This window comes from Macaca mulatta, chromosome 11 (genome assembly GCF_049350105.2).
Source record: "Macaca mulatta isolate MMU2019108-1 chromosome 11, T2T-MMU8v2.0, whole genome shotgun sequence".
Lineage (NCBI taxonomy): Eukaryota > Metazoa > Chordata > Mammalia > Primates > Cercopithecidae > Macaca > Macaca mulatta.
In genome coordinates this window covers 51,538,189-51,553,284 of record NC_133416.1, presented here as the reverse complement: position 1 = coordinate 51,553,284, position 15,096 = coordinate 51,538,189, and the positions used below count along the sequence as shown (strand labels likewise).

At 35.2% G+C, this 15,096-nt stretch overlaps 1 protein-coding gene across 3 annotated transcripts in view; it reads left to right on the top strand.

The window, feature by feature from the left end:
* NELL2 (neural EGFL like 2) overlaps positions 1-15,096 on the top strand; it is a 371,218-nt gene that overhangs the window by 333,260 nt on the left and 22,862 nt on the right. For all 3 annotated transcript variants that reach the window (NM_001261759.1, XM_015151473.3, XM_015151472.3), the window contains 1 exon segment: positions 11,586-11,726. In NM_001261759.1, coding sequence (NP_001248688.1) covers positions 11,586-11,726 — 141 coding nt within the window.

Sequence of the window (15,096 nt, the reverse complement as noted above, 5' to 3'; positions counted from 1 at the left end):
TTAGCAATAGAAAGTTGTTGATAACAGCATATATCCCTTACAGCTTTATCCCAAGATACTTCCCTCCTAAAATTCTCCATGAATGGGAAATAGGATCTGAGCATAAGTGTGACACAATCTGACATATATTTTTAAGGAATCATCTGACTGCTGTGATTCAGAATGCACTGCAGGAGGGAAAGATGGAATCAGGGAGATAGTGATAGTGAATGGACTTGAATGGAGTGGAATGGTAAGTATCAAGCTAGTTAGAAGTGATTATTAGATTCTAGATGTATTTGAAAGACATTACTAATAGGATTTGCTGGTGATTGGATTAAGGGCGTGAGACAAAAGCAAGAAGAAGAAGAATGAATATAAGGATTTTTGCCCAAGTAACTGAATGGTATTGCCATTTTCTGAGAACAGGGAGACTTCAGAAGGAGAAATTTTGTATCTGAGTGGAAATGATGGTGATAAATTGAATATACAGGTAGGAACTAGAGGAGAGAAGTCTAGAATAAAAATGTAAATAAGATACTGTACTATTTTCCTAGGACTACTATAGTAAAATATCACAAAACCACAAACTGGGTAGCTTAAAACAATAGGAATTTATTATCTCACAGTTCTGGAGGCTAGAAGTCCAAACTCAAGGTGTCAGCAGAGGCATGCTCCTGCTACAGACACTAGGAAAATTATTAAAATTATTCTTCCTTGCGTCTTCCAGCTTCTGGTGGCCCCAGGCATTCTTTGGCTATGGCTACATAACTCCAATCTACATAACTCCAGATGAAGAATGAAGCATTCTTTACTTCCCCAATTCCTCCCTGATCTGTGCAGACTTGATTTCTATTTAAAACTCCTTATTCCAATAATACTTGTAGTGGCTCAATTTTCCTGACTGAAGGCAGACTGAAACAGGAAAGTCTAGAGACCAGAGACTATGGTGGAGAGTTGATTTACATTCTTCACCTGGCTTTCTCTGTTTCTATTTGTGTTTTTTTCTTACAAAAACACCAGTCACTGGATTTGGGGCCCATCTTAAGTCCAGGTTGATTTTATCTTGAGTTTATCACCCAATAATATCTTCAAAGACCCTTTTTCTAAATAAGGTCATATTCTGAGGTTCCAACTGGACATGGATTTTTAGGGGACGCTCTTCTTCTGCCCACTACAGATAGTTTTCAATGTACTAGTGGCATTTGGATATTTAAAGCCTTTAAAGCCCTGGTACTAAATGAAATCACTAAGAATTTGGTAGCTACAAAAGGAAAGGTCTGAGGGTAGATCCCCAGGGAATTCAAACTTTTAGAGATAGAGAAGATAAGATCTGCAAAAAAAAAAAAAAAAAAAAAAAAAAAAGTAATATATAGAGGTCAGTGAGGTACAAGGAGAACTAAGAGAGAGGGGTGTATCCTTGCAAAGTGAAGAAAGTACTGTAAAAAAGAAGGAGTGATGAACTACTGATAGGTTTTTCTCTGTCTCAATTTAGTCCTTTATTTTACTGCACTATATTAGTAAAATATTTTTAAATAATGCATGGAACATAAAACTTCTAAAGAACTACATGGCCTTAAAACATCTTTATTCTGTATTCATAGCTATTTGACAATTATGCCGAGTATAGACTTCTAGGTTTAAAATCATTGCTTCACTCTCTTTGGGCATACAGTGCTACAAGTAAGAAATGTGCTACTAAACTGATTCTCATCCCTTTATATGTAAGCTATTGTTTTCCTTCTGGGACATATTAAGATTCATGTTATTCTTGTTGTTGTGAAATTTGACAATTGTGTATTTAGATGTAGGTCTTGTTTCATTTATTTGTGAGGCAGCATTGTGTATGGGCAAGAGTATGACCTCTGTTATCTAAAATATCTGGGTTTAGATCTCAGTTTTGCCCCTAAATAATTTTGTAAAAAAATAGTTAAACTTTCATTGCTTAAGTTCACTTCCCTTTAAAATGGTGATAGCAGTAATATTCCCTACCTCATAGTACTGCAGTCAGCATTAAGTGAGTAAATATAGGTAAATTACATAGAACAATAGCTGCCGTATAGCCAACAACAGCTATTGGCTAACATATCTTTATTCAGTATATTTGAAGACCCTGATAGACCTTTCAATCTGAAGACAATAGCTTTGAGAAAAGTTCTGGACTTATTATTATTATTATTAAAGATATTTTTCTCCCATTGGTTTTTTTTTGTGTGTTCTTGGTATGAAATTTCTCTTTAATCAGAAGCTGAGCATTTTGGGTTGGTGGTCTTTGCTTTGTTTGCTTTTGCTGTTTTCATATTTTTCCTCTGTTCTCTATATGTTCTACTTTTCAAGAGACGACTTCTACTTGATCTTCCAAGTCTTAACATTGCATTTTTTAAAGCTCCAGTTAGTATATATTTAATTTTCAAGAACTCTTTATTCCTCTCTGAATATTTTTTTGTAATCACTGTGTCCTTATTTTATAGATGAAATATTCTCTCAAATCTATTTGAGAATGTTAATTAGAAACATTTTTGGTTCTGTTCTGTGAATTATCCCTATTTCTTTTTTGGTTTTTGTTTGTTTGTTTTTGAGATGGCGCTTCGCTTTGTCACCCAGGCTGGAGTGCAGTGGGTGATCTCGATTCACTGGAAGCTCCGCCTCCCGGGTTCACGCCATTCTCCTGCCTCACCATCCCGAGTAGCTGGGACTACAGGCACCCACCACCACACCTGGCTAATGTATTTTGTATTTTTTTTTTCATAGAGACGGGGTTTCATTGTGTTAGCCAGGATGGTCTCGATCTCCTGACCTTGTGATCAGGACCTCGGCCTCCCAAAGTGCTGGGATACAGGCGTGAGCCACCGTGCCTGGCCAATTATCTCTATTTCTTTCTTTTTTTAATTATTATTATTATACTTTAAGTTCTAAGGTACATGTGCATAACGTGCAGGTTTGTTACATATGTATACTTGTGCCATGTTGCTGTGCTGCACCCATCAACTCGTCAGCACCCATCAACTCGTCATTTACATCAGGTATAACTCCCAATGCAATCCCTCCCCCCTCCCCCCTCCCCATGATAGGCCCCTGTGTGTGATGTTCCCCTTCCCGAGTCCAAGTGATCTCATTGTTCAGTTCCCACCTATGAGTGAGAACATGCGGTTATTTGGTTTTCTGTTCTTGTGATAGTTTGCTAAGAATGATGGTTTCCAGCTGCATCCATGTCCCTACAAAGGACACAAACTCATCCTTTTTTATGGCTGCATAGTATTCCATGGTGTATATGTGCCACATTTTCTTAATCCAGTCTGTCATTTCAGGGTCAGTTTTTCTGATACTCTATCTTGGCTCTTCTCTTACATGTTACAGACTTTTCTTGATTATCCGTTGCTCCTTGATTTCACATTAATGTTTAGAAGTGAATACATAGAAAATTGATTTTGAGCTTTGAAATGAGGGTAGGCTTTTTTTTGGCTTGCAAACTTACATTCGTAAGCTAAAAAAAAAAAAAAAAAAAAAAAAAAAAAAAAAAAAAGAGCCAGTTTTTGTACTTCAAGATATCTAAAGACTGAAATGCAGGGGACTTTGATTCAAACAATAACAAATTCTACACTGCTGCTTTAGTTTCCCACAGATATTTATTTCCCTTGCAGGAAAAAACAAACAAACATTCACTCTACCCTTTAAGGGTAACTGCTTTCTTTCAACAATCTGCTCATGGTGGGAGGAGATGAGTAGGTTGATTATTCATCAGTAGACTTTTAATTAACTCAACTACTTCCAGCTGCATGTCTCATCTCAGCTCTACATGGTATTTCAAGACTCTTCAGGGTTTTTCAGGGAAGATTACTACACCCATTAGCCATATTCTTAATCATTAATAATTATTAATAATCAGCCATACCCGATTATCACATAAAGATTCTAATCTTTGGTTCCTTTTACTCTGTCTCTACCACTTCACCTATATTCTATTTTCCAAGAAAAGACAGAAATGTATTATACTTTCTTCTATCCTGCTGTCATTTTTCTTTTTGTCTTTGTTGGCTTTTTATACTTTTCTTTGTTCCTCTAACATAATGTTTACAGGGTTGGAAGTAAAGAAGAAGAGATTTAAAAATGTTTTCAGTCTTTCATTTTAATCAGAGGTGTTGATGTATTCTTTTTGTTTAAAAATACATATAATTAAATAGGTATATAAAAGTGTGTAAAATTAACGCATTCTCTTCACCTATTGTACTGCATCTAATATTATAGTCTTTCGGCAAAAACATTTGAAGTAGAATGAGGAAGTATCATTTTACCATCATGTTATTTTTGTCTTAGTGTATGCTTTCAAACTGTCACTCCTGCCTTCATTCCCCTCCAACCCTAGCAGAACTCAAGTGTGGCATAGTGAGTGTTCCACTTACTTACTTGCTGTTACAAACAGAGCATTCATTCATCTATTCATTCAGCATGTGTTTATCAATCTCCAACCATGTGCCCAGTTCTCTTCTAAGTGTTAGAGATATGGTGTAAAATATAACATAATTTCTGGCCATTTGAAATTTACTCTGAGAGATAAACATTAAATTAATATTTATAAAAATTATTTTCAAACTACTGTGATATGAAGGAAATTTTGGAAGTGAAGGAAATGCATTATATCTTGATTATGGTAGTGACTAATGTGAAAAGACATGAAATTGTTAGTGATTTTTTTCCTATATAAATTTTACCTCAATAAAGTTAATTTAAAAAAAGATAAAGTAATAAAACATTTAGGAATAAGTTCAGGCAATATATACACAATACATACATTCAGAAATCTGTAAAATATTACAGAAATAGGAAATATATCATATGTATTGATTAAAAGATACAATAATATAAAGATTTCAATTCTCCCAAAGTCAATATATAGAATCAATGCAGGCTTTCCCCTCCCCCATTTCTTGTGTTTTTTTGTTTTGTTTTGTTTTGTTTTGTTGCTGAGAAGTTCACCAACTAATAAATCTGAAATTTATTTGGAAGAACAAAAAGCCCAAATGAAAAATGCTTTTGAACATGGGAGAAAAACATAGGTAGGAACTTCTCCAGAATTGAAATTGTATTATCAGTGTAATATTTGTGCAAGTTTAGGCAAAAAGAAAAAGCATATAGATGCTATTACAAGGATATAAAATACAAGGAAAATATGGGGGAAAATAGACTAATCATTAAGTAATAGGAGATCTAATATAGTCTCCGGAGTCAAGGAAAGCTTCCCCAAGGGACATTAATGTTAGTATGGGACAGATAGATGAGAAGTAGTTAACTAACTCAGGTGAGAGGATGAGAAAAAGAACATTTTAGTCAACAGGGAAAACATATGGAGAGACTCTGTGAAGAAGAAAGAAATAACAAAATACTAAGACTCTAGTAACCAAAAGAAAAGTCAGATTGTCTCAATTTTCTTTCCTTTTCCGGTATATCCCCCAGACATATGGAATGTGAACTTGGTCAACCTGACATCAACACAGGGCACATGAGAGGGAGTTGTACACTGACCAAAGATGAGCATTGAAGAAAACATGCTTCTTTATCCTTGTTTCCACTTATTCTCTACTTGAAATGTTTATAACCTTTTTCTTTATGAAATGTAGTCTCATAAGCTGGTGAGATGGCCTCGAGTCTTCCCAGTCCCACTGGCTTGACACATAACTGCTGCCCTGTTCTTCCCAAGGTGCAGCTTCCACATCACTCTCCTGTTAATAACCCTTCAGTGACTCTTGATTGTTCACAGAAGAAAAGACATTCTTTCAACTAAATCCATCCTATGAAATTGTATTTTCCTCTGTTTCTTTTCAAGTAATCGAATGATGAATGTGAACATGCTTTGTAAACTCTGAAGGATTATTTTGGAGATGGGCATGGAATTTGCACATATTAGATACCTCTTACGAGCCAGTTACTGCTTCTCCTGTGAGGCCTCGTATGTTAACAGCAAACTATGAAGAAAGTATTATTCCTAGTTCAAAGAGCCAACGAGCTGCAGTTCATTGACTTTAAGATATACACTGTGATATTCCAAAGCATAGGCTGATTCTGTTTGGCGAAGTGTTGGTCTTGAAAGGCAGCCTACCATAAGGGAAAAAAGAACTGGGCTTGGAGTTGAAAGGGTTCTGTTCTGTTTGCTGTCACCACCTTCTTGTCTATGACATAAGGATAAGAATATTTCATATGGCTCTTGTAATGATTAAACAATATGATGAAGAGATTATATCTGTGCATTTTTAATACCAGTCATTAACTTCCTAATTATGAACTATAAAGTAATGAATATAATTTTCTCTAAATATGCAATGTTGGGTGTAACTTGTGCAGAGGATTTTGTGGTTTTCCATTTTTATTTACATATGTTACCATGTTGTATTTTCAAAAAATTCATGAGAAAATCAGTCTTCTTATATGAAATTTTAGACCATATTTTATATTTTATACCCAAATCTTGCACAGTCCTTTAAAGTAATATAATGAGTTTGCATTATTTGAGCATTCATGCCTAAATGTTGAAAGCAGACTTCCCAGAAGCTCAACAAGAGACAGATGGAAATGACCTTGTGATTCAAAAAAATGTTTCAGATAATCTAGACAGCAAATAACCCACATGTGGGTAATCAGGAGTTCATTGTTTTGGGGATCTTTAATTGCCTACTGTTTATCAATATAATTTAACTACCAGTGCATGTGATGATGATATAAATAGAACACTTGCCTATTTTTAAATGAGAAATGTCATATTTTTATTAATGATAAAATAGTATGAAAGAGAGTACTCTATGTGACTGTCATTAAAAACAGTTCACTCATCTTAAAAAAGAGCTGGATTTCCTTTCTTTTTTTATCCAGTATAAGAGCAGAAACTAATCAGTTTTCTTGAGAGTGTTAAAGTAATAATTAGGGTCTATTTTAGGTATGGATTGTTCTGGACATTTGCACATTTTTTATTGTTCTTAGTTATTTTATAGTAGAAATAACTATTACTATGCATGAGAAAGAGGGTGTTTATCACTCAAGTGTCTCATTCTACAACTGCAGTTAATTTTATAAGGAAATAATTTGTCATTTTCTAAAATAACCCTTTAAATGCTGCTGGCAAAAGCCATTTTCAGTTGATTGCCTCTGAAGCCAGTGATTTGTGGCATTGTACAAAACAACCAGCCTTGTGCCACCATACCTGAGGGGGACAAAGAAAACAAGACACTGATGTATATGAGCTTGGTTTTTTGTTGTTGTTGTTGTTTTTCTATTCATACATTTTCCTTTCTTTTTTTTTCTTTTTTGGTTTTTGTTTTGTTATGTTTTGTTTGTCTGTTGATTTGTTTTTAATGATTGCCTCAAAACATGTGTGCTTTCTAGGAAATCTACACTCAGCAGTGCCTTTCATTTTTATTATCTAAGTTGATACTGATCCCCAGAGTAGGACTGATATTCATGACTGTTGTTGGATGGCTAAACATCTTTTGGATTTTAGATTCTCTGTGCTTTTGGACAGCATTTTAATACTATTGCTAGCTGACTGTTCTAAGTGTGGTTACTGAAAATGTTCTAAGGAACTAGTTCCTTTCTAAGACAGAATATGTAATAAAATTATAAAATTCATGAAATTTACTCTTAGTTTTTTATATAATGTACGTACAGAGTAAAAAGTTAAGGTCCTTATGATTAAGACTAAGTCATATAAGCTTATACAGCCTATACTAGTTTTTTGAATACTTTTATTTAGTTTGGAAAATAATGCATTCAAATTTTGAAGTTCTTATACTGATTAAAATAATATCATTTTTTCCCCGGGTCTGCTATTTACTGTGTATCTGACTCAGTTAGAGAATATGAAGTTAGGTTTTAACTAACCTAATGAAAGTACCCAATAAATAAATTATCTGAACTTTTTTTTACTGCCTTGTGTTGTTAGAAAATATATGAAGCACAATATGAGCATACTTGAAAATATGTGTGCATTTATGTTGTAATTCTAGTTAATGTCCTCATTTGTATATAGAGAAAATATACTTAATTCATAAACTGTGGATCAGATTTCAATTCTTTATTTACTAGGTATTTACTGAGTGAATAAGGATATGCATACCATCAAATCACTTACAGATGAGACTGTTTGTTTTATTAGATCTTTGGCTTTAATTAGAGTCATGAGCCAAAAGAACATGCCTTCTAGTGGGAAGTGTATACTCTGTCAATTCAAGCACATTTTCATTGTCTACTGACTAACCAAAGTAGAAAAATTTGCATAAACAAATCAAAATTAGCAGGAACATAAAAGTGTAAAATGAGGTTGTTTATATTATCTGGCTAGTTTTTCCCTATTCTAAATGATAGCAAGCATATAATCTTGATCTATGACATGAGTGTCTTTTATAAATTCAGACGTATTTTAGACGAATTAAGGCATTGCATTTCACAAGGAATTACTCAGCAAATCCTTTTGAAAGATGAATAATTACCCTATATTGTATATTGCTGTTTTCAAAACTTCATTGTTTTTCTCATATTCGTAGACCATTTATACCAATATTTACTTAATATTGTTTCTGTAATTCTTCTCATTTTAAAATTTTAAATAGTTTTATTACTCTACTGTAAGTCTCACTTGCTACAAATGAAACTAATTCAGAAAAATAAATATGTAGCCATTAAAATAAAATATCTACCCATTATCACCTACATACCGTGTCACTGGTGGCAAATAAGTTGCATGTTTGGAAATACTGTTCCGTATGATTGTAAATTCAGATTTTCATAAATTTAATTTTATTACAATAAAGCACAATTTAAATAGATGATTAACTAACTGAGGGCAGAAATTGCGTCAGTGTTGTTTATCCTTATTTCCCCAGCACTTAGTTCTTGGCATATAAAATGCATTCAATAAATATTGAATATGTAAATTAATGCATGAAACTTATACAGATGGTCCCTGACCTAAAATAGTTTAACTTAGGAGTTTTTTAATTTATGATAGGTTGCTTGGAGTATTAAATACAATTTCAACTTATGACTTTTTGACTTACAATAGGTTTATTGGAAGGTAACCACATCAAAAGTGGAGGAACAGCCATATTTACCTATTCACCCTCTATAATCCTATCACACAGTAATAATTAAATAATAATAATGCCCAAAGTTTATACGAAAATACATTATGGGCAGGCACATGCTTGTATTCCCAGTCTTCAAAACACTAATTAATATAACACATAGCATTTCTATTAAACTTTATGGAGTATATTTATAGATCAAGAAAGTTTACCGTAATGTAATTAAGGAGAAATGAGTATGAAGCAGTATAGGAGTGGGCCTGGTAAAGGAGTGACAAGAGAGAAATGAAGTGAGAAGTAACAATCGAAATATATATCTATACCATAGAAACTGAGATAACCTGACGACTATGTCAAGGAAGAAAGGACTAAACTGAAAGCTAAATATAGATGGGAAAGTTGCTTCAGTGGAGAAAGCTCAGTTCCATCAAGAGTTACTTCCAAATTACCAGCCCTAGTGACCAAATTCTTCCAAAACGAATGACTCTTAACCATCCCCTGTATGGCTTTCTTCCAATAAAACTCACTTCTAAAGCTTAAATTCCAACCTGTTTTCTTTTGTCCATGCACTTAAGAAATGACATAATCAATTTTCTACATCATTTGGGTTAGAAGAAAAGACCATATAAAGCTAAAATGAGCAAAATATTCTGGACCTATTTAAAATCAGAGGTTCATCAGTTAGGGAGGCCCCTGAAGTACAAATAGACTATTTCACAAAACCTATGAGGCCTCAGTAAATGAATGCAGTCCACATCAGTTATGTGTCAGGAAGTCAATGGTTAGCTGATTTGATCAGTTGCAATTATTTTGACAGTTAAGAATGACTGTCAATAGTAACTGATATCTAAAGAAGAGGCACCACAGAGGTAGAATCATTCATAATTCAGAAATATTGCTGAACTATTACAGCTATATAAAATATTTATTTTTTGGCCCATTACCTAATAATCTAAGAGGATGGTTTGCATACTATTTTGCTGAAGGGACACTTGACCTATCAAGAAATAAACGAGTGATGGCTCATTTATCTGACTTTTTTTTACTTATGTATACATTTATTCATTAATTTATCTCTTTCAACATTGAACTTCTGAAAAGAGGACATTTTATAAGAAAATGAAAGGAATATATGCTTCCAGGAATTTGGAGGGAAATGAGACTGAAATAAGAAGGAAGTAGATTCTGTCAACTTAAGTAGTCTGTCTGGAGGGGAAAGGTCTCTAAAAAGCATCTTGTCTTACCTTCAACTTGAAGGATGTCATCGTGCCTGGTCACAGAAGCAGGAAATATGATTCAGGTGTCAGAAGCATATAGGAAAGAACCATCCTGCCTTGGCCGGTTGGAACCTTCAGCTATGGCATACGGCTATCAAGATGGGAGTGGGAGAGATGTGGATATTTTTGGCAGCCACAATGGGTCAGCACCATTGGATCATATAGCAGAGTCTAAGTTAAGCCGAAAGATCCTGAAAACCAGGAGCTAATGAGGACACACTTTGTAAGGCAACTTCAGGGATTACTTTTCCTCCTGTGAGCAAAGGAAGGTACTTGAATGGTGTTGGAAGTTCTCACGATTCAGTAGACCAGACAAGAAGAATCAAGGGCTTTCAACATTTGGGAATAGTAATAAGCCTCTGGAGGAAGTATCTGAGACTCAAGATCCATGGCTCTCTTTGTATAGTAGATCCAGCATGATCTACATCTATAAAGGAGCACACACCTGAATGTCAGGCACTGTGAACTGTCAGGTGACTTTGGTTAAATCCCGTAATTTCCCTCTGCCTCCACCTTTTTTTTTTCCACATGTTCAATGTACTATCTACATGGCAGGATTTTTTTGAGGGTTGAATGAAGTGGTGTGTGTGAAACACAGTAGAAAGTGACATAAATAATATGTATACTTGAATATGTGAAGCATGTTGATTCATGAATGCTATTGTCATTTATATTGGAGTGTCAACTAAGGTTGATTTCTTTCTCATGCCATAAGTCCATCCCAGGTAAGTAAGGAAGGTGCACCAGATTGTCTCCCACAGGAACTCAGGTAGGTCTTTAGAGCATCTGGAAAAGGCTATTCATTGTGATAGGGAAAGGGTATATGTGAATCACACACTGCATATTAAAGGCTCTGCATAGAGATGACACTTATCACTCCTGAGCTGGCTTAAGAGACACTTCACCGATCACATGGCCATACCTAACTGGAAGGGCCTGGAGAATCATAATCCTAGCTTGTGTCTAGAAGAGCTAAAATATTTGGTGAGCAGCACTAATGACCATCACATATGGATTCTTTCCATTTTCTACAGTGGAATGCCTTTTGCATCAAAGAAGCCTTCTAGATGTTTCTCCTGTTACTAATAACACCACATTCTTTCTGTATAGCTTTTAACAAACAAGTGGACTTTCTTAATTTTATGTATTCCTAGTTTCAAGGATTTGCTGGCATTAAAAATGTTAGTAGCCTTGTAGCAGAATATTCTTGTTTCTTTAAAAGAAAATAAATGATTTTATAAAATCCCTCTTTTTTTGCCAGACATTGATGAATGCTCTGACGGTTTTGTTCAATGTGACAGTCGTGCTAATTGCATTAACCTGCCTGGATGGTACCACTGTGAGTGCAGAGATGGCTACCATGACAATGGGATGTTTTCACCAAGTGGAGAATCATGTGAAGGTCAGTACAAAGAGAAGACCTAGAATTTAAGAACTTCTCTTGAACTTGAGGAATATATCGTAAGCTATAAATAGAATACATTGATCCAGTGTTATTAGTGTTTTTACTATATGTTTATACAACAGTGATTGGAAATATGTTAAAATCTAACTTTTTCTTGCTAATTATGGTAATTATTGTTATTTTTAGATAATTAAAGTTTGTGACACTAACCCAGTTTTCTGTGGATTCTTGCAACTGTTAAATGGTGTTTTTAGAATGAAAAAACATGTAGTATCACGTAAATTTTTTAAAGGAAAGCATGCATACATCTGATCCAAAAACATGTAGCAAAAAATACATGAGAAAAAGCAAGATAGAGGAAAAATGGGAATAGAGGAAATGCAATGATGGTGTGGTCAAGGATGACATACACAATACATGCTACTCAGGGCTATTTCTAACATGACATTTGCCTGGCAAAGTAAGAGATGTTTAGTGAGTGTTGAACGTTGGATACATAAGATATGGTCCCTGCTTCCATTAAGTTTTCAATCTAAGAGGAGTAGAAAATTCAATCAGATTATATTCAATTAGTTACCATTAATTTTGAATTATTTTGAACAGATTGACAAATCTGCTCCTCTATAGCCTCTATTGAAGGGGCATGATTTTTAGAAAACAGGCAGACAGAGCAAGCAGAGCCCAGTGAATAATTGCCAGGGAAACTACATGCACTGAAAGGATTTGTCATCAGAAGTCTTGGCATAGGAATGAAAAACAAAACACAACTTGAGAACTCATTATTTTCTCCATTTGTATTTACACCTTCATAGAGCCTGAGAGGATAATGGGGTTAAGATGACACAGTCAATGAAAGCTTTTGACAATCTAACCTAAAGATACTTGACACCTAAATGATAAGATGTTTTTTATCCTTGTGCCTCAAAGGATTTTCACAAAGAAACAAGTGAAACAGGCTTGGGTGATGGATGCCAAGGCTTCTAGCCTGTTTTGCCAGCAGCAGACAAGCTCTGGAGCTTGAACAGAGTATTCATCAGGATTTCCGCCTAGGAATGGGAATGCTGCTGCCTTACCAGGGGCTAAAACCTGGCATTTGCATGTTACCACTTAAATATGGTCTGAGGGCTTTATCTTGCACTGGTGAATGTTCCAGAGTGAACATTTCCAGCCCTGGAGAGAATGCCAGGAACCACAGATTATAGTTTCAAGACATATCAGACAGTGCAATTTTGTTCTTCCCTGATAAGCTAGTTTCTTTGTATTTTATAGAATTTAATTGAGATCATCTTTTTAAAAAATTATGCACATAAAGAATGAATATAAGCTGATTATAAATAATGCAAATCATACAGAAGCTTGTATATGGATTAAAGCTGAATATGCATCTTCATTTCACCTCCCCCCTTTCCCCATCTTTTCCACTCATCCTCTAGGGGTTACCTATGTTTAATTTGGGTTAGTATACTTGCACACTTTTTTCTGTGCATCTGAATGTGAGTAGAAAAACACACATACCTCTGTTGACTGTCTTACATTAAATTTGTAACTGAGCTCACTGTCTTTCAAATTTGTGATCACAAATCTCTAGTGGATTGTATTAGTTATCTATTGATGCCTAACAAATTACTCTTAAAACTTAGCAGCTGAAAACGGCAAACATTGTCTCACACTTGCTGTGGGTCAGGGATTTGTGCACAGCTTAGCTGGGTGGCTCTGATTCAGGGCCTTAATGACATTGCAGTCAAGTTCTTGGCCAGGATTGTGGTCTTCTTATATTGAAGGCTTGTCTGTGGTGGTAGTGGGGGGAATGGGAATCTGTTTCCAAGGACATTCATGTGGCTATTGGCAGATCTCATCTCCTTAATACATGGGCCACTCCTCAAGGCGTAGGAGCTTGCTTTCCCTAAAGCAAACAATCCAAGAGCAGATGCCCAATATGGGAGCCATAGTCTTTTTACAACCTCATGTCAGATGTGACATTCCATCACTTCTCACACTTTATATTTGTTAGCATCAAGTCAGTAAGTCCATCCCACATTTAAGGAAGGGGATTACACAAGGGCTTGAATACTAAGTGGTGAGGATCACTGGGGCCATGTCAGAAGCTACCTACTGTAAGGGCCATCAGCACTGTCCAGCATTCCTACTTCATTTCCTTAGTTACATTCCCTTCCAACTTTCCAATTAACAGCCATTTCACAACTTCTTAAGTCTCCTCAGATTTTGGATACTGCTTCCTTTCTCTTTATTCTCTGTCAGTGGCCTGTCTACTTAACTGAGAACACAGAAGTAGTCAAAAGCGATCTGCCTCACTTTCCACCACAACCCATACTCGCTTATTTATTTATTTCTATATATCTGCTCATTTATTTCTATATACCTGCTGCTTTTTCTCCCTCCTCTTTTATTGGAGGAAGTGGCCCCACTCCTATCAAATATGAAACTCATCATTGTATCTTGCATCTCATCCTCTCTCACCTGTTTAAGGATTCTGCCCATATATTATTAACTTTCTCTTCCATATAATTAAGTCTTTTTCTACTGCATCATTCCTATCAGTGTTCAAAGAGTCAAGAGTAGCAGCCATCTTTGAAAACAAAACAAAAGCAAACAAAATGTAACTTCCCTTGACATCACCTGACTCTACAGACATATCTTCCAGTTTTCTGTCCCCTTTAGAACAAAATTCCTTGAAAAAATTTTCAGTACTTGTTATCTCTGCCTTCTTCCTTCCAGCGACACTTTAGTCTCACTGCTCTAGCCAATGCTTTTCTTTCAAGATTACTAACAATTTCCATTTTGCCAAATTAGCTGATCAATTACTATCTCCTTGATCAACTACTCAGGCATTTAACTCAGTTGATCATTCTTTTCTCTCAAAACATAATTTTCCTCACTTGGCTTCAGGTTCATCACTCTCTCCTGGTTTTTCTCCTTTCTCCTACAGGCCTTTTTTTTACTCTCTCAAATGCCCCAGGGCTCAGGCCTTGTCGATCTTTTCTATCCATTCTCAATCCCTAAGTCAACCAGTTTCATGGCTTAAAATGCCATCTATATATCCCAAATTCAGACCTCTGCCTTGGCTACAGATTCTACATCTAGTGGCCTACTAGGTAGCTCAACCTGGACGTCTAATAGACAACTCAGACCTAATATGGCTAAAACAGAACTTTTAATTTATTCTCTAAGTCCTACAGGTCCTTTAACATAGTTGTCCAGAACAACATCTTAGAGTCATTGTTTTCTTCCTTCTTTTCCTCATATCTCACATTCCATACATTAACAAATTTCACAGTTTCAACTTTCAAAATATATTCCCAGTCTAACCACCCTTTACCACTTAGATTGTTAACGTCTTAATCTAAGC